The sequence below is a fragment of the Rhinoderma darwinii genome, chromosome 2, assembly GCF_050947455.1.
Source record: "Rhinoderma darwinii isolate aRhiDar2 chromosome 2, aRhiDar2.hap1, whole genome shotgun sequence".
Lineage (NCBI taxonomy): Eukaryota > Metazoa > Chordata > Amphibia > Anura > Rhinodermatidae > Rhinoderma > Rhinoderma darwinii.
Window position 1 is genome coordinate 178,395,225 of NC_134688.1, and position 19,223 is coordinate 178,414,447.

At 41.9% G+C, this 19,223-nt stretch overlaps 1 protein-coding gene across 8 annotated transcripts in view; it reads left to right on the forward strand.

The window, feature by feature from the left end:
- TFDP1 (transcription factor Dp-1) overlaps window positions 1–19,223 on the forward strand; it is a 102,568-nt gene that overhangs the window by 55,610 nt on the left and 27,735 nt on the right. For 7 of the 8 annotated variants that reach the window (XM_075852545.1, XM_075852546.1, XM_075852547.1 and 4 more), the window contains 2 exons: window positions 8,627–8,778; window positions 14,919–15,085. In XM_075852545.1, coding sequence (XP_075708660.1) covers window positions 8,627–8,778; window positions 14,919–15,085 — 319 coding nt within the window. Of the gene's footprint in view, window positions 1–8,626; window positions 8,779–14,918; window positions 15,086–15,378; window positions 15,629–19,223 lie in introns of those variants that run through there. The other variant, XM_075852553.1, reaches the window with a different exon arrangement.

Sequence of the window (19,223 nt, forward strand, 5' to 3'; positions counted from 1 at the left end):
TGAGAATATGGGCATAAGTGGCAGGTAAGGACTATGCGTAACTTGAACTTTGAGGCCCCATGCCCACAACCGTAAAATCATCCGTAATTGCAAACGGAAATGAATGGAGCCGTAAGGACGGACTGTAATTCCGATATCGACTGACTTTTATATTTACAGGAAGGTGTTTGCCTTAGAAACTGCTGTAAAAAATAGGACATGTCCTATTTTTGAATTTTACGGACCGTGCTGCCATACTTTAAAATGCAAATGCAGATGGCTGTCGCCGGCGGTTCCTATAATTATGGACCCTGATTACTGGCACGGTTGTGTTCATGGGGCCTTATTCTTAGCAGGTGTTCTGCGTTTCTTGCTCTGCTTGGGTCAGACATTTATCCACAATAGTGAATTTGAATGCATTCTCTTTACGAAACTGTATGCTTAGATGCAAAATTTCTTGGCCGCGCCCATGATTGTAAACGGCTGGGTCGCATTTTTACTATGTGCCAAGTGTCTGTCTATTTTCAGAAAATATATTGGTATGGGGTATAACTTTTCTATCATTCGGGCTACAGCATTTGAAGTGAACATTTTTATCAATCCCAAAATGTATTTTATGACCTTTTGAAGGGATATGTATTGTGGCATTATCTCCTTACTAGAGCTGCTCTGTTTATTTCTCCCTCTACGAGGACAAAGGGCCCCCCTTTTCTGAGGTTGTATTTTGTTGCTCCATTACGCCATGTCCGAATATAGAGTGGATGTGTCGCGCCAACCAGGCGCTCTTGCCTTAGTTGTCTATTTAGGCTGTTCCATTTGCAGGTGTAAATTTCCTACCGACCTGGCTGACTCCACCTGCTCCTTCTGTGCTCTTCCACTACCCAGGGTGATACTGCCAGTCCTCTGGATTGAGCCCTTACCCTATCTGTTAGTTGTGGAGCTCCCCAGGATTTCCCAATCCGTGGTGACTCTTATGGGCCTCCTCCCTGCTGTTCAGGTCACCTCTGGTCCTCCATCCACCTTCCAGGGTAAGTCCGAGATGCCAGAAAAGAGGTCGGGACAGGGCTGTTCTTGCAAGCACTAAAGAGCACCATCCTCTCGGTGAACCTCACCTATGAATCGGACTACATCACCCTAGGGCTTTATCTGCTGGACCCCCTTCTTCAGGCGAGCTCCCTTGGAATCCTGACTACTGTTTGGTAGCTGGCTGGACAAGATGAATTCAGAGGACACCTGGTTTAAGAGCTCTCTTCTCCAACAATCCAGGTCCAGAGGCTTAGGAAATGACCGACTTTCAGCTCCTTTGTCATTTCTCATCCTCTCGTTCGGGGAGAGGCCTTCCACCTCCAGTCTTTAGAGCCACGCACTTTCCGGATTGAAGTGGTGCCCCCACTTGAGTCTCTCCTCTTTAAGGACATATGGGTTTCACTGGTGGAGGACATTTGGCTCAGGGACTCTTCTGGCTACAGAATAGAATTTTCTTTTATCCCCTCTAACAGATTCTTCCAGTCCCATCCTCCTTGATCTCCTTCGCTAGTTTCAGGTTTTCGAGCAAGCTGTTGCCCATCCTCTAGACCGAGGTGCTCTTATTCTAGTTTCTCCTTCCGAGGGGTTCAAGTGTCACTACGCTTTGCTCTTTGTCATCCCCAAATAGGATAGTTTGATCTGTCCCGTTCTGGGACTGAACCTGAATGTCCTTTTGCTTCGATGACGTTCCTTAGCGCTGCCATCTTTTCCATGGAACCGAACTAGTTCCTGTCCTCCGTGGACATTCAAGACACCTATGACCCCCAACTACGCATCTCACCAGCGGTTTCTGTCTTGCAGTTGTCGCTGCAGAATTTAGTATGTCTGTTAACGTTGGACATTATCTGCATTGGTCTGAGTTCCAAATTAATGAATGCTCTCTCAATGGTGGATCTGACAGAGGCCGGCCGGAGAGAGACCATGACACGCAGCGTCCGTGTTCAAACAGTCTCTGCCCTGGGGGGCGGATCCATCTTTATTTATAGGATAATCAGAGTAGGTGGTAATCTCCTACTTGCAAACATAAACATTCTAAATATGGTAATATCCCAAAACTCCCCATATATCTTTAGCCATAACAAATGCAATGTCATCAAGTTTTGCCACGTTGCCTTTGTAACAACTGAAATGCAAAGCCATAAAGCAAACGAGTTAGAATAGCCATCCCCTCTGTAGGCTGTTGTCAGCAGATCTTTGAGCTCCAGTGACAACTGTCCATCCATGTAAAGCAATTTAGGGTCACACACACAAAGATATTAAAATATATTTTTGACACTTTCTCAGTCTTGCTTAATGGCATGTTGGCTGAAACACCAGGTGCCGAGGCTTGCCTCCAGGACATGTGATTCTCTGACAGTAGCAGCAGGCACTCTACTCTGTTGGTCTTGTGGACTCTCCATTCTACCTAACCTTTTTCCTCCGTTTTCATTTTTTCCATGGGTGCTCAGGAAGATCCAGGCGAAGGGTTTCCGATCAACCTCGTCGCAGACATTCTCTGGTGCCTTTCAGGGGGTCCTTTTTACCACCTGAATTTATGGTTGCTGCATTTGAAGTCATGACTGTTGAAGCTGCCGTCTTGAAGGCTTGCAGTTTCTCAAGTCATTCAATCTATGAACAAGGCGAGAAAAATGTCGTCTGCCTCTTGTAGCTATCATCACACTTTGAAATCCTTGAGAGAAGAGATTATTTTCATGACCTTTTCTCTTCCCATCCTCCAGTTTGGCCTTGATGTGGGGTTAGCCCTTGAAGGGTCAGGTCTTTGCCCCTTTCATTCTTCTTCAGAGAACTTTTGGCTACTAAGTTGCATGTGAAGACCTTTCTATGGAGGGCCGTTCTGCTATAGACTACTTTTGCTCCCCATGGGTTTTGAACTTGCTATAGGATGCCCTTCAACTTTCGCCGCTTTGAGCCCCTGAGCAGAGATGCTTCCATATGTCTTATCTTCTGGAAGGTGGCTTTCCTGGTTCCGTCAGGCAAGTATCATAGGCTCCTTGTCGCTGCCTCATCCTCCGCCAGGACAAAATGGTTCTTTGGTGCCTTCCTTCCTCCCAGGGGTGTTCTCTAGTTTCCACCTCAATGAGGTGATTGTCCTACCTTCTTTTTGTTCCTCACCCTTTGATACCAGGAAGGGGTCTATGGGTTTGTCCTTTTTCTTTCAGGAGATTTAACTCACTATTGGTCATCTCGGACCGACGACCTTAGGGATTGCTGGCTAAGGTGACCATATCTCATTGGATCCTCTCAGCCGAATGGACTTTTACGGGTTACTGCACACTCCACCCGTTCCCTGGTGGCTTCCTGGGCAGTTTTCAATCCGACTTCGGCTCTTCAGTTGTGCAAGGCCGCAACTTGGTCCTCTATTCACTCAGATTTTTCCCAGATTTTACAGGGTGCATACTTTTGCATCAGCAGATTCAGGCTTTGGCTACAAGGTGTTGCAAGGCGGCAGTTGCTCATTCTTCCGCCTAGCAGTTTTTCTGTCCTTTTTCCTACACCAGTGACTGCTTTTGGAAGTCCCATAGTTCCTGTGTCCCTCAATGATACATATAAGAGGATTTTTGTACTCTATGTAAAATCTTTCTTGTAAACTTCGTTAACCCCTTGAGTACCCAGCTCATTTTGGCCTTGAGGACCAGACCCATTTTTTCAAATCTGACATGTATCACTTTATGTGGTAATAACTCCGGAATGCTTTTACCTATCCAATTGATTCTGACATTGTTTTCTCGTGACATATTGTACTTTAGTTTAGTGCAAAAATTTGGTCGATAAATTCATTGCTTATTTGTGAAAAACACCAACATTTAGCGAAAATATGATTTTTCCAATTTTAAATGCATCTGCTTGTAAAACAGATGGTAATACCACATAAAATAGTTACCAATTAACATCTCCCATATGTCTACTTTATGTTTGCATCGTTTTTTGAACATCCTTTTATTTTTCTATGACCTCACAAGGCTTAGAACTTTAGCAGCAATTTCTCATATTTTTAAGAAAATTTCAAAAAGCGATTTTTTTTCATGGACCAGTTCAGTTCTGAAGTGGTTTTGAGGGCCCTATATATTAGAAAACACCCCATTTTGAAAACTGCACCCCTCAAAGTATCCAAAACACCATTCAGAAAGTGTTTCAACCCTTTAGGCGTTTTACAGGAATTGAAGGAAAGTAGAGCTGAAATTTTCAAATTTCATTTTTTTTTACAAAATTCATATGTAATACATTTTCTTCTGTACGACAGAAGGTTTTACCTGAGAAACGCAACTCAATATTTATTGCCCAGATTCTGCAGTTTTTAGAAATATCCCACATGTGGCCCTAGTGCGCTAATGGACTGAAACACAGGCCTCAGAAGCAAAGGAGCACCTCTTGGATTTTGGGGCCTCCTTTTTTCAGAATATATTTTAGGCACCATGTCAGGTTTGAAGAGGTCTTGTGGTGCCAAAACAGTGGAAACCCCCAAAAGTGACCCCCATTTTTTAAACTACACCCCTCAGGGAATTTATCTAGGGGTATAGTTAGCATTTTGACCCCACAGGTATTTTGCTATATTTTCTGGAGTTAGTCTGTGAAAATGAAAATCTACTTTTTTTCTGGAAAAACGTAAAAATTTCTAATTTTTGCAAGAAATAAAGGAGAGAAAGCACCCCAACATTTGTAAAGCAATTTCTCGCGATTACCGAAATACCCCATATGTGGTAATAAACTGCTGTTTGGACCCACAGCAGGGCTCAGAAGGGACGGAGCACCATTTGGATTTTGGAGCTCTGATTTTACTGGAATGGTTTTCAGTGCCGTGTCACGTTTGCAACGCCCTGGAGGGACCTAAACAGTGGAATCCCCCCAAAAGTGACCCCATTTTGGAAACTATACCCCTCAAGGAATTTTTCTAGTGGTATAGTTATCATTTTGACCCCACAGGTTTTTTGCTGAATTTATTGGAATTAGTCTGTGAAGATGAAAAGAGACTTTTTTTTGGAAAAAACACAGAATTTTCTAATTTTTATAAGGAATAAAGGAGAAAAAGCACCTCAACATTTGTAAAGCAATTTCTCCTGATTACGGAAATACCCCATATGTGGTAATAAACTGCTGTTTGGACCCATGGCAGGGCTCAGAAGGGACGGAGCACCATTTGGATTTTGCAGCTCAGATTTTGCTGAATTGGTTTCTGGGGGCCATGTCGCATTTGCAGAGTCCCTGAAGTACCAGTACAGTAGAAATTCCCCAGATGTGATCCCAATTTGGAGACTATACCCCTGAAAGAATTAAATTAGAGGTGTAGTGAGAATTTTGAGCCCTCAGGTGTTTTATAGATTTTATTAGAATTGGTCCGTGAAAATAAACATTTTTTTTTTCCAATAACCTGTAGCTTTAGCTCAGAATTTTTCATTTCCACAAGGAATACAGGAGAAAATACACCCCAAAATGTGTTACACAATTTCTCCTGATTACGGAAATACCCCATATGTGGTTGTAAACGGCTATTTGGACATACGGCAAGGGTCTAAACGGAAAAAGTGCAATTTCGTTTTTGGAGTGGAGATTTTACAAAATTTGTTTTTGACGCCATGTTGCATTGCGCTGAGGTACGAGTACAGTGAAAACTCCCGAGAAGTGACCCCATTTAGGAAACTACACCCCTCAAGGAATTCATCTAGAAGTGTAGTGAGCATTTTGACCCCCAAAGGTTTTTCAGAAATTAGTGCACAGTGGATGTTGCAGATATAAAATTGACATTTTCCACATCTATGCTATTTCAGTGCCCAATGCGTTCGGCCCAGCTTGTACCACCGGAGACATACGCCCCATAAATTGTTAAGCGGTTCTCCAGAGTATGGTAATACCCCATATGTGGTCATAAACCGCTGTTTGGGCACACTGCCAGGCCCAGAAGGAGCGCCATTTGGCTTTTGGAGCGCAGATTTTGCTTGGTAGTAGTTTTGTTTAGTGTTTTACTGGTGTTTCAGTTTATAATGTGGGGGCATATGTAATCTGTGCGGAGTACATACATTTTTTGCGTGACACACTGTCGTTTTTATTGGTACCATGTTTGGCTACGCGCGACTTTTTGATCACTTTTTATTCCATTTTTTTGGAAACAACGTGACCAAAAAAGGAAATTCTGCCATTGTTTTTTATGGTATTTTTTTTACGGTGTTCACCGTGCGGGATAAATAATATGATATTTTTTAGGTCAGGCCGATACGAACGCGGCGATACCTATTATGTCTAGTTTTTGTCTTTTTTTTCATTTTTTTTCTAATTATAAAGGGCTTGATCAGGGAAACCAAGGCAATTATTGTTTTTATTACGTAAAACTTGTATTTATTTATTTATCTAAAACTTTTTTTTTACTTTTTTTTCACTTTTTATTTTACACATACTAGGGGACTGGAAGATCTGATCTTCTGATCCCCTGCACAATACACTGCACTACTTCTGTATGTACTGATGTAGTGCATTGTATTGTAAATGTCACTTTACAACTGACAGTTGAGCCTATTACGTCCTGCCTTGGGCAGGACCTAATAGGCTCCCGTACCTGGCAACCAGGAAGCCGTTGCTAGGCTTCCTGGTTGCCATTGCAACCATCAGAACCCTGCGATTTTTCGCGGGGGGGGGGGGGGCCCCCTCCCTCTGTATCAATCACTTAAATGCCGCTGTCGCTATTGACAGCGACATTTAAGGGGTTAAACTACAGCGATCGGAGAGGACAGTGATCGCTGTAGTTGCAGTGGGATGTCGGCTGTATATTACAGCCGACATCCGATGAAGATGGAGCGAGCACAGCTCCTGTGCCCGCTTCATCCTCAGGGCGTTACTATACGCCCATTTTCGGGAAGGGGTTAATAAAAATAGTGTTTGTTTTTTTTACACCGCTTTCTCTGATCTCCTCACGTATCTCACAGAAGTGAGGAGATCAGAGAAAGTGACAGGAGCTTTCTCCTGCAGAAAACGTCAGACGGCTGTGATTGGTCAGTCTTCAGAGACTGACCAATCACAGCAATCGCCGGCATTGGGGACTGCTAATTGGTCCCCAGGCCGGTAGCAGAGACGGTTAGCTGTCAATGACAGCTGCCGCCGCTGTTCTGTCACTATGTGATTTCACATAGTGACAGTTTATTCCTGCGCCGTAATAGTACGTCGAAGGTACGCTGGAATAAGCGGCCAGCGACGTACTATTACATCGAAGGTACGCAAGGGGTTAAGGGATACAGCTTTCTTCCATTTTTTCTGCTTTTAGTTTTGCTCTTTTTGTTGATAGCGTTACCTTGTTTTCTGGTTCACATCGGTAATTTTGATTCTCCTACTGCTGGGGTACAAAATGATTCTCACTCTGTAGTCTGGGTATTACCTGCGTCTGAGGAGGCAATTTTGCTCTTAGCCGCAGCCTATACCTATGGTTCCTGTGTGCCCCCTCCCCCATAAAGACTAGGAGAGATTTTACAGCGAGTACAAAAGTCCTCTTATTACTAACCACCTTCCAAATTGTTAGAGGAAATCATTTAAAAAAGACGTCTAAAATTGGAAGTTTTTTTTTAAAATGAGTAACTACGTGGTCTGCCACTTTGTGGCTAAGTTGCTGTGGTTCCTAAATTCTTCCACTTTGTAATGGCACTCACAGTTGATAGTGTAATATCTCGGAGGGAAGAAGTTTCACAAACGGACTTGTTGCAATGGTGGCATCCTATTATATAACATCACTTTAATTCAGTGAGCTCTTTAGACCGACCAATTTTTTTCAGATGTTCGTAAAGGCGACTGCATGGCTAGGTGCTGGATTTTATACACCTGTGGCAATGGGACTGAATGAAACACCTGAATTCAAAGCTTAAGAGCTGTCAACATTTGTCCATATAGTGTACGTTGTAAATGTTCAGTTAAAATGTAAATAAAAAGTTGAGTAACTTTTCAGATTCTTTACTTTGCTGTTTTTGTTTTGATTTTGTTATTTCATATTGTATTCTATCATATACAGAGCTGTTTTGCATCGGGTTAGGTACAGCCACTTTGACATTTGACTTAACACCATGTGTTTTCCCTGTATGTTTGAGGTATGCATCTGGAAAGCTCCCGGCGCATACGCCATACATACGCCATACATACGCCATACATACGCCATACATACGCCATACATACGCCATACATACGCCATACATACGCCATACATACGCCATACATACGCCATACATACGCCATACATACGCCATACATACGCCATACATACGCCATACATACGCCATACATACGCCATACATACGCCATACATACGCCATACATACGCCATACATACGCCATACACTCCCATTATACCGACCGAGGTCAATAGTCCTTTGGCCTCGGCTGGTGATCTATATTGGAGGATACCGTTTTTTGCTTGATAGAATAAAATAGTCTACTATTCTATTTCATCCACAAACATCCAGTTAAAAAAAACAAAAAACTTCTCGCAATCGGTTAGGTCTTAGAATATGAAACTGGACTATTGTAACACTTCCAAGTTTTTTCTTTTTTTTTCTTTATTGAAACGGAGAATATGCATGAAAGTTGTGATAAAAATAAATCTATAAATGCTTGTGTGCATTTAGTGAATGCCCGTGTTCTGTTTGTATTTCAGCAAATTGCTTTTAAAAACCTAGTTCAAAGAAATCGTCATGCAGAGCAGCAAGTAAATAGATCTCCTCCTGCCAATTCTGTCATACATTTACCTTTCATCATAGTAAACACCAGCAAGAAGACTGTGATTGATTGTAGCATTTCTAATGACAAGTAAGTATATAGAAAATTAAATAACTCTCTCAGCATTGTGTATGTAAATTGAAGGAAGCCTAAATTTACAAGTGAATGAGAACACAGGAGCTTTCTGAAGAGTAAGGCTATGTTCACATCACCGTCACTTTCCGCTGACTGGTTGCGTTGGTTGCCGTTGGGTTAACCCCTCAGCAGAAAGGCAAACTGAAACCTCAGCTGCTGTTTCCCTCACCATTGAACTCAATGGTGACAGAAGCCTATCTAATGGTTTGTCTGTCACCGTTGTGACAGGGTTTCGTCATTTTGACGGAATCCATAGCGCAGTCGACTGTGCTATTTGGTTCCGTCCAGAACAACGGTGACAGACTGAAACCATTAGCTAGGCTTCCGTCACCATTGAGTTCAATGGTGAGGGATACGGAAGTTTAGGTTTCTGTTTGCCTTTCCGTTGAGGGGTTAACCCGACGGACACCTCAACGGAAGGGTATCTGTGAAGTGAACAGGCCCTTAGGCCTCTTCCACACGGGGTGGACATGCTGCGCTCAAATTCCTGCAGCGGATTACATTAAAGGGTAACTAAACTATTTTTTTTTAAAAACTTGACGCCATAGTAACATGTTAGAAGCTTTGATCGGTAGGGGGCAGAGCATGGAGACCCCCACCGATTGCGAAAACGAAGTGGCAGAAGCGCTCAGGTGAGTGCTGTGCCGCACAGTGCTCACCCGAGCGCTTCTGCTGCTTCGTTTTAGCTATCGGTGGGTGTCTCCGTGCTCGGACCCCCGCCGAACAAAACTTCTGACCGGTCACCATAACATTCTAAAAGTTACTTTAACAGACGTGGATACGATTTGAACAGAAATTTCACCCTTTTAAAGAGGCTCTGTCACCAGATTCTCAAATCCCTATCTCCTATTGCATGTGATCGGCGCTGCAATGTAGAGAACAGTAACGTGTTTTTTTTTTTTGTTTTTTTTTTAAACGATAATTTTTGGCCAAGTTATGAGCAATTTTATATTTATGCAAATGAGCCTTTCTAATGGACAACTTGGAGCGTGTTTTCTCTTTCCAACTGGGCGTGTATTGTGTTTGTAACATCTGGGCGTGTTTACTTGTTTTACTAGCTGGGCGTTGTGAATAGAAGTGTATGATGCTGACATATGATGCTGACAAACACTTCTATTCACAACGCCCAGCTAGTAAAACAAGTAAACACGCCCAGATGTTACAAACACAATACACACCCAGTTGTCCATTAGAAAGGCTCATTTGCATAAATATAAAATTGCTCTTAACTTGGCCAAAAATGATCGTTTTAAAAAAAACAAAAAACTTTACTGTTCTCTACATTGCAGCGCCGATCACATGCAATAGGAGATAGGGATTTGAGAATCTGGTGACAGACTCTTTAAATGTAGATGGGGTGAAATCCGCAACAAAATCCAAACCTAACGCATACATATTTTACTGTGGATTTGCTGGCGAAAAATATCCACAAAAAAATCTGCCACCTCTGTAGGTACCCTTACTGAGATTCTAAATGCATGGAAAGGGGAACTTTCCAGGCTACTGAGAAAGTAAGACAAAAGAACCTATTTAAAACCACCTAGGGCTTTGGGATTCTGACCTAAATTAAAATCCTGATTAATTGAACATGTAACCTCTATTACGATTAATGAGCGATTTATTTAGGCCACACCCATCTTTTCATGCTATGCCATTGAATTCATCATTTTTTTTCCCTGAGCCTGCTGTATACTACTGTATATAATATACTGCCCCCACACAGTATATTGCCCCCATAGTGCTTCCCACACAGTATAATGCCCCATAGCTGCCCACACACAGTATAATGCCCCTATAACAGCCTTTCAAAGTAGAATGTCCCTATAGCTGCCCTCCCCACAGTACAATGCCCCCCATAACTGTTCTCCACACAATATGATGCCCCCCCACATTATAATTCCCTTATAGCTTCCTCTGCATAAAATACTGCCCTCCACACAGTATAATGCCCCTATAACCGCACTCCACAAAGTATGCCTGTGAGCATCCGACGATACTTAGTGAATGGTAGGGCAGGGACCTTACGGCTCCCTGCTCCACCACTGGATTCAAATGTATCTGCGTCCTGAGGACGCAGATAGAGTTGATACGGGGATGGGGGGGATAATTGAAAAAAAACAAACAAAGCGGTTAATTGTGCTGAATTTTGATCTGTTTTCGATTGATTGTCCAGCCATAACAAAACCTTTAACCCCTTAGTGACCACCAATACGCCTTTTCACGGCGACTGCACAGTCTAAGTCCTGCATGGGTGTCCCGCGCAGGCCGTGGCTCGGCTGTCTGTTTTACTTCGATCGCTGCAGTTTAACCCGTTAAATGCCGCGGTCAATAGCGACTGCAACATTTAAATCGTTTACAGAGGGAGGGAGCTCCCTCTCTCACCCATCGGCGTCCCACAAATTCAATCGTGGGCCTCTGATGGGGTGCCATTGCAGCCGGGGGCCTGATAAAAGCCCCCAGGTCTGCCCAGGGCATATGCCTATTAGGACATGCCAGAGGCATGTCCTTCGCCTCATGCACACTTCCATCACCGCTTTCACTGCCGTTTTCACGGATCCGTGTGTTCATGATTGGATCAGTATGGTTCCCGCGTGTACTCCGTGTACACTTCCGTGTTTCCGTTTCAGAGCGACGCGCATGGTACTCACTGTTCAGGGTGCTGAAAGAGTCCTATGGACAAGCAGATATGCGTTTGGTATATATAGGCTATAATACTTTGGTATACTGTCAGTGTAAAACTGACAAGCAATCTATTCGGTCATGCCTCTGGCTGGGCTTAACGGGAGATGGTAAAAATGACTATTTACAGCAATACGATCGCTGGTTCAAATTCCCTTAAGGGGGACTAAAATGTTAAATAGTTTTTAGTAGTGTACAAAAAATAAAATTAAGTAAAAAAAAAAAAATAAATCTTTGCCCAGTTTTCCTCTAATGTAAAAAAATAAACAAAATTTGTTGTGTCGCTACGTCCGTTTAAGTCTGAACTATTATAACATTATTTCACCCACCCAATGAATACCATAAAAAATTAAACCGCCAGAAAAGCTGTGGTGTTCATCAACTTGGCTCTCAAAAAAATAAATAAAAATTAAGCGATCAAAAAATGGTAGATCTAAAACTACAGCTCGTCCAACAAAAATAAGTTATGGTTACACAAAACCTTTTATCTTATTTTTATTTTATTTTTTTAAATCGTTTTTTTTTATTGTTTTTCTACTTTTACAAAGAAAAATACCTATACAAATTTGGGATCACCGTAATTGTATTGACAAGCAGAATAATAAGTTGACTTTTTTTTTACCGCACAGTGATAGCCGTAAAAACGAAACCCAAAAAACAATGGAGGAATACGTTTTTTTTCCAATTCGAACCTCACTAGGAATTTATTTTTCCGTTTTCCAGTACATTGATATTTTAGTTTTCCCTGATTTTTATTGAATTTTTCAGAACAAGGAATGTAACAATCGTCCACAAATATTGGACAAGATACAAGCAAAAAAACAACAATGCAATTTGCAACGGGAACATCATACATTGAGAAATTTGTAACTGATATTATGGCAATGTCTAGAATACATTCAGAGTAACTACATTGCATAAGAGGTAGCAACTTGAAATTAAAAGGGTTTTCCAGCTTCTGACAACTGATGACCTATCCACCGGATTAGTCATCAGTTCATCATCTGTGGGGGTCTGACACCCGGGCCCCGCACAGATCAGCTGGTCCAGTGCCTCTGTGCACCGGAAGTACAAGCCGGAAGCCGTTCGCTCCGGCCACGGAATAGCGGCTTCGCAGCAGTACTGCAGCTCTGCTATTCAAGTGAATAGGAGCAGACCTGCAGTTCTGCAGCACGGCCGTTATGCTACGTACGGAGCCAACAGCTTGCGGGCTCCGTACATAGCATTACGTGCCATAACATCCGGTGCCTGCAGGCCACCGGAGCAGCTTATCGGTGGTGCGGAGTCCGGGTGTCCGACCCGCACCGATGACATACTGATGACCTATCCGGTGGATAGGTCATCCGTTGTCAGAATGTGGACAATCCCTTTTAAGGATCTTTGAGAATCTGAAAAAAAGATACAAGAAGGGGAAGAGGGTGCTCCAAGGGTGCACTTAAATAGTCCCAATAAAAACCAACTCCTCCCGCAAAATATAAGCTCTCACACCACTCCATTGACGTAAAAATAAAATAAGTTACACCTTTTGGAAGCTGGGGAGTGAAACAAAAATGTCTTGGACCTCCATAGGACGAGCATGTCTGCATTTACAGCCGACATGTCAGGGTAACGAGCGCGTTCCTGCTCGTTTAACCCATAAAATGCTGACGTCAATAGCATAGTGGCCATTGCATTTACATAACTATAAACAGGCGGCCCCCTGTAACATTGCAACGCAAGCGATCCCCCACCCCCCGTGAGGCGATTGTGGGGTGTCGTTGATTGGCATGGCAGCCTGGTGCCCCTGAAGGGCCTCAAGTCTGCCATCTTTGTATTCCTATGGAGCCCTGGCTCCGGCAGGGCTTCATAGGAGAGTGTCCATATCATGATCTACTGCAATACGTTATCATGCATTCGATCCAGTGATCACTGATTCAAGTCCCCTAGGGGGACAAATAAAACAAAATGTAAAAAGCAGTAATAAGTGCTGATTTTTTTTTTTAATTTTATTTTTTTAAATTGAAGTTAAAACCTTTTCCCATGTTCCCTCAAGTACAATGTAAAGAAAAAAAAAAATTAACATAACTGGTATCGACGCGTCCGTAAAAGTTAAATATTACAGTATATCATTTAGTCCGCATGATGAACGGCCAAAAAAATGTAAACAGTCAATCGCTGTTTTTTGGTCACTTCATCTCCCACCAAAAAAATTAAATAAAAAGTTGCATCGTTTTCACAGATACTGTTTTGGGGGGTGTATGTGACTTTCTGATCACTTTATTTCACTTTTTTGGACCGCTAAGGTGACAAACATGTGTATGTGTGTGTCGCAAGATCACAATGTCTGTCACTTACTCACACATTAACGTTACTGAAGTGTCTTGAGAGTGAATAGACCTCGCTTCCAGCCAGGACGCGATGTCTATTAACAATCCCGACACTTCGTTAACGTTTGTGTGGGACTTAATGACAGCAAGCGTGATCTCGATGTGCTGTGTGAGTAAGTGACAGCACATCTTGATCTCGCAAGATCACGATGTCGGAGTACATGAATGGAGAGAAGTGTGTGACACTGATTGGTCAGCGTCATACACTTCTCTCCACAACGCCCACACGGTCAAAAAGTAAAAACACGCCCAGTTGTCTATTAAGAAAGTAATTAGCATAAATCTAAAATAGGTCATAACTTGGTCAAAATAATCGTTTTTCAAAATAAAAACCACTGCTGTAATCCACATTACAGCGCCGATCATATTATATAGGAGATAGTGGTGACAGTCTCTTTAAAGGGAACCTGTCACCAGCATTTCACCATTGAACTTTACTTATCGCTCACTGGCCGCTACTATAAAAAGTTCATTGCGGTTATCCCCTCTCCTAAACTTTTCTTCTGACTGTAAATAACGGTCTGCAAACATTTTGCGCCTTTTTATCGCAATAATCCGGTGTCCCTTTGTGCGCACACCCCAGAATAGGACATCAATGCACAAGCACAGAATGTTGTGTGCTGGGGGAAGGCGAGGAGCTATCAATCAAAAGTAAGGAGGCGGGGTAAACTCAAAGACTTGAGGAATGAAGATATGACTTTTCAAATGAAGATTTGACTCTTTTATGCTCATTAGCATACGGCACAGGAACACTAAAAAACTGAATACTAAAGCTACAGAGCCGACTAAGAAGATAATTATAGGTTATATAGAAATGATTTTTCACCCACTACCCCCAGGTATTGCTGGTTTAATAGGTGAAATGCTGGTGACAGGTTCCCTTTAAAACATGACTGGTTAATAGTCAAACCAGTCATCCATCTGTAGAAGGCAATAAAGCTGGCAGCCTGGGGTGTGAAAGTCCAGACAAGATTTTTAACTTCTTACATTTATTCTACAGGTTTTTTTTAATGATTTCTTATTTGTATGTTCATTTATTTATTTTTTCAGATTTGAATATCTTTTTAAGTTTGACAACACATTTGAAATACATGATGATATAGAAGTACTAAAAAGAATGGGAATGGCATGTGGGTTGGAATCTGGTAGCTGTTCAGCAGAAGATCTAAAAACTGCCAGGAGCTTGGTACCAAAGGCTCTAGAACCATATGTTACAGGTTAGTAGCTGCGATGACCGGACATGTTCATACTGTGCTAGTAATTAGAACAAGTGCACCCTCCTCATATAAACTCAGAATTCGTTTAACTTGTTTGCTAATCCGGGATAAAACTTTTTTTTTTTTCCTGTACTATTTGTTTATGGCATTATGAGCTGTGCCCTTTTTGGTGCTGACCATAGTTGTGTTGTCAACACTGTTTACAATGTGGGTGACACTGCATTGAGTGACAGCTCTGCTCTCAGAACTGCGTAGCCTGCATCATCTTACAACTTCCAGTGTTCCTTTTACAGCTATGTAAGATACAGACATAAAGGTCTGTGAAGATGACCGCAGTGCAAGATGTGTGCAATGATCTCCAAATTTACACACCGCTGCAGGAAGAAACCGTATGAAGTAATATACATACCACCTCTGTCTATAGACAAGCATAGATGCCTCGCTTGGATTCCAGACAAGATTTTATTTTTTAATTTTAATTTTTTTTTTCTGAAACCGCCCCAAAGTATTGAAACAAGTGTTGTCCTTATCAATCAATATTTTGGTTTCCATTTTATTTTCACAAGTAACGAACAAATAAACAAATGTATTTTAAAAATGGCAACCAAATTTATTTTCCATGGGGAACCCCTCCGACGTGCTGGACACGCGCACCAATTCTGGAAATGTACCATTCATGCACTAGCGTCATTCACGCATTCACGTTGGATCAAAACACACGACACACCACATGCTGAATACTGACCACTTGCCATACACGTCAATCACAATTACCAGGTATTTTTAATTTTTTTTTTTTTTTGTAGTTGCTAAGCCCTGTTAGGATTCCTAAAGGCTGCATTAAAGACCCCCGCCCCCCTGGAGTTCGGTAACATCTGCCCACTTTGGGATTAGGGCATGCCCCTTCAGGCGTTTGTAAGCATCCAGATATTCCTTTCAAGGCTCCAGTCCCTTGCTAAGTTAGTTTCAGCAACCGAGTCTTACTGTCTGGAACCTTGGGGATCCCTGGGCAGCTGCATGTCTGCCACTTTTTGGGAGATCTCCCAAATATACTTCAATTTTTTTCTTTTTTTTAAAACGCCTTGCTAGAGAAGTGGATAACTCCTTTTGTAAGTACAGTATATGTTAAATGGAGTTTCATGCGAACAATACCTAATCATTGTACAAACAACGATCTGCAACTTTCTAATATACCATGTTTCGATCCCTCACCATTTTTTGTAGACACCGTTTCGTTGATATTTAAGAAAAATTGTTTAAAAGGTGGTAAGTTTTGGTGCACATCTATGACGGACAGTTCAAAATGTGGCAAATGCATTAAGAGGCGTTTAGAGCATATCAACCCAAATCTCCTCTTTACTTGCACTGATGTAAGACACTCACTGGTGCACATTCACCCTGAATGTGAGAAATTCTAGTGGCTGACAACCCTCATCAAAGGTCTATTTGCATTTTCTGCTGCATTTTTTGCAAAACCGCTACAACTAGACTTTATCGTTCAATACAAAAAAATCGCTTAGAAATGCATTGAGTATTGAGTCGCTAGCCGTCCTTTTTTTTTTTTTTTTTTTTTTAAGCTTTGTAGATACTTGATGGGATTTCTGAATGATTTAAAAAAGCATCTACTTTTTTTCCTCCAAAGAGTACTATGAAAATCGATTTTTAATGTTCTGATTACTCCATGGAAAGTCTTCTGGTGAGTCCATACACTGCTCGTGTCTGAGGAGAGCCAAGCAAAGCCGATCACAGGTGAAGAGGCACAGCTGAACGCATTCCCTTCATTCTGGGCTCGGGGAGAATCTCCGGACCCATACCACTACTGATATGTCACTGACATGTCAGAAGTATCTTCGACTGCCAGTCACCCATTAAAGGCTGTGTACACCTTGAAAATGTAATTTTTGTTTTTGTATTTTTTTAATTCATAAAAATATGTATCAATGTGATTGGTATAACTTTGTATTTACATTTTATGAAATATTTTTAACTTTTTGAGATACAGCTACTTTGTATCCTGTATACAGAGCAGCTGTAGCTTGCGGTGAGACCTGAATCTGTAGCGTCAGCGTCTTTCACTTGTTCAGTGAGAGCGGGTCCTTCGTGTCTCAGATGTGCTCAATAGCAGTTGGATCCTGCGTGTCACACATGCAGGACTCGCTGTCACTGAACAAGTCGGTGCCACTGACTTGACTGATACAGGTTTCAGCGCACGATACAGCTGCTCTCTCAAAAAGCAAAAATAATTTTTAATTAAATGGCATTACAAAGTTGCACCAATCACACTAATAAACAATCAAGTGTAAATAGCCTTTAATTCTGCAAGGACATATATAAACGTCATGCAGTTAGCGACTGCCCAACCGATTTCTGCAGCAGGTTGAGAGCTAGTTGTGTCAGTGACTACCAGCCTCTCCAAGAACAGAAGTTACTTACTACTCCTGTCTTTTTGTTTTGTGATACACTTACCAATGAGCTCAGGAGGCAGCCGTGCTGTCAGGTGAACAATATCCAAGCATTCATCTGATTTTGGCTTGAATCTTCCTCAAGCACAAGGGGAAAAAAATACCCCCCCACCGCCCGTTCAACCGCACCACCAACCGTACTCTGTGGCCATGTTTTACATGAACGGCAGTGGTTTTCTTCCTAGACCTGCACCTATCTGCTTTTACGCCTACTGCATAAAAAAAATGTTCTGCACACTAGTGCTTTGTGCCCATTTACAGATCCTCCCGTATAACACCTAAAGCCAGAAGGAGCGCTACCAAAAAAAAAAATGTAGACCTCTGCAGCCTACACCATCATTATTACACACTGGAACAAAGTATACTTTTCGGTATAGTTATACATGGGAGAGAGCGGGAATTATTTTGGGTAATATTTGGTTAAACTAATAACATTACATTACAAAAGGAAATTTGCAATTTTGGTAACTCAGTGCTGCAAATCCGCACATAGTATACGTTATGCACATGTGGCATAAGAATGTTTCATTCCAAAAGGTGACATTTCGCTGTGGGCATTCTGATACCTGAAAGCCTTGGCCTTGAAAGGGATTGTAAAAAAAATGTAATGATGGAAAAAAAAAGTGTAGTCCTTGAAGGACATTTGACACATCCACTAAATGTCAGATGCGGGTCCCACCTCTGGGACCCGCGCCTATCTCTAGAACGGGGCCCCCTAAACCCCGTTCCAGCTTTTTGTGCTCACGCTGCCTCCGCCACTTCCTGATTTACATGGTCAGGAGTTACGGAAACCGCGTAACTCGCTGATTTATGCTGTTAACGTAACTCCCATAGCAGTAAATGGCAGTTACGGAAGCAAAGTAGCATGCAAATTTCCGTTTGCATCACCATAGATTTCACCATTGTGAGAGGGTTCCGTTGTTTTGACAGGATCAATCGCGCAGTCGACTGCTCTAGGTGGTCCACAGACCGAGATATGGCGGTTTTGTAGTGATCCTCCAGCTTCAGTTTCGCCATGTGTGTGAAGCAGCTTCATGCTGATAGGACAGCGTCAGGGGTTGTGAGGAGGCTCCACCTCAGGAGAATCGCTGGTGTTACCTCCCAGTTGTCTAATAAAGACTCATTTACATATTTAGAAAAAAAACAACTTTTTTTTTTTTTTTAATCCAAATTTTTTTGGGACACTTCACTAGCATTATCAGTATGACAGCACCTATTAGATTAGCTAGGAGATGAGGCATTACTAAACTAGTGACAGATCCTCTTTAATCTGAAACAATAAGACAAATTTTAAATTGCAATTTTTGTGGCAGAATCGCAACATTTCTGCCGTACAAATGCAACATTCCACATTTGTTCTGGGTTTTCCCTCCACATTAAATTCTATGGTGAAAACCCTCAACAAAACAAACTATTGCGCAGCATAAATTGTCATGCAGGTTTTAAAAACGGCACTGCAAGTCCATTTATGAACACTTCACCTATTAAATTTATGAAAACGTATCTGTTAAAGGGAATGTCACAAATTAAACCTTTTTTTAAGGTAAGTTACTTATTTCTATTTTAAGTTTTTTGCTGTTTTTTTTTTCTAATTAAATTAAATAATAATTTGACATGTTTTCCTATGTTGGCCACCAGAGGGAGCACTTTCCAGAATTACAGCAAGGTGAATAAGG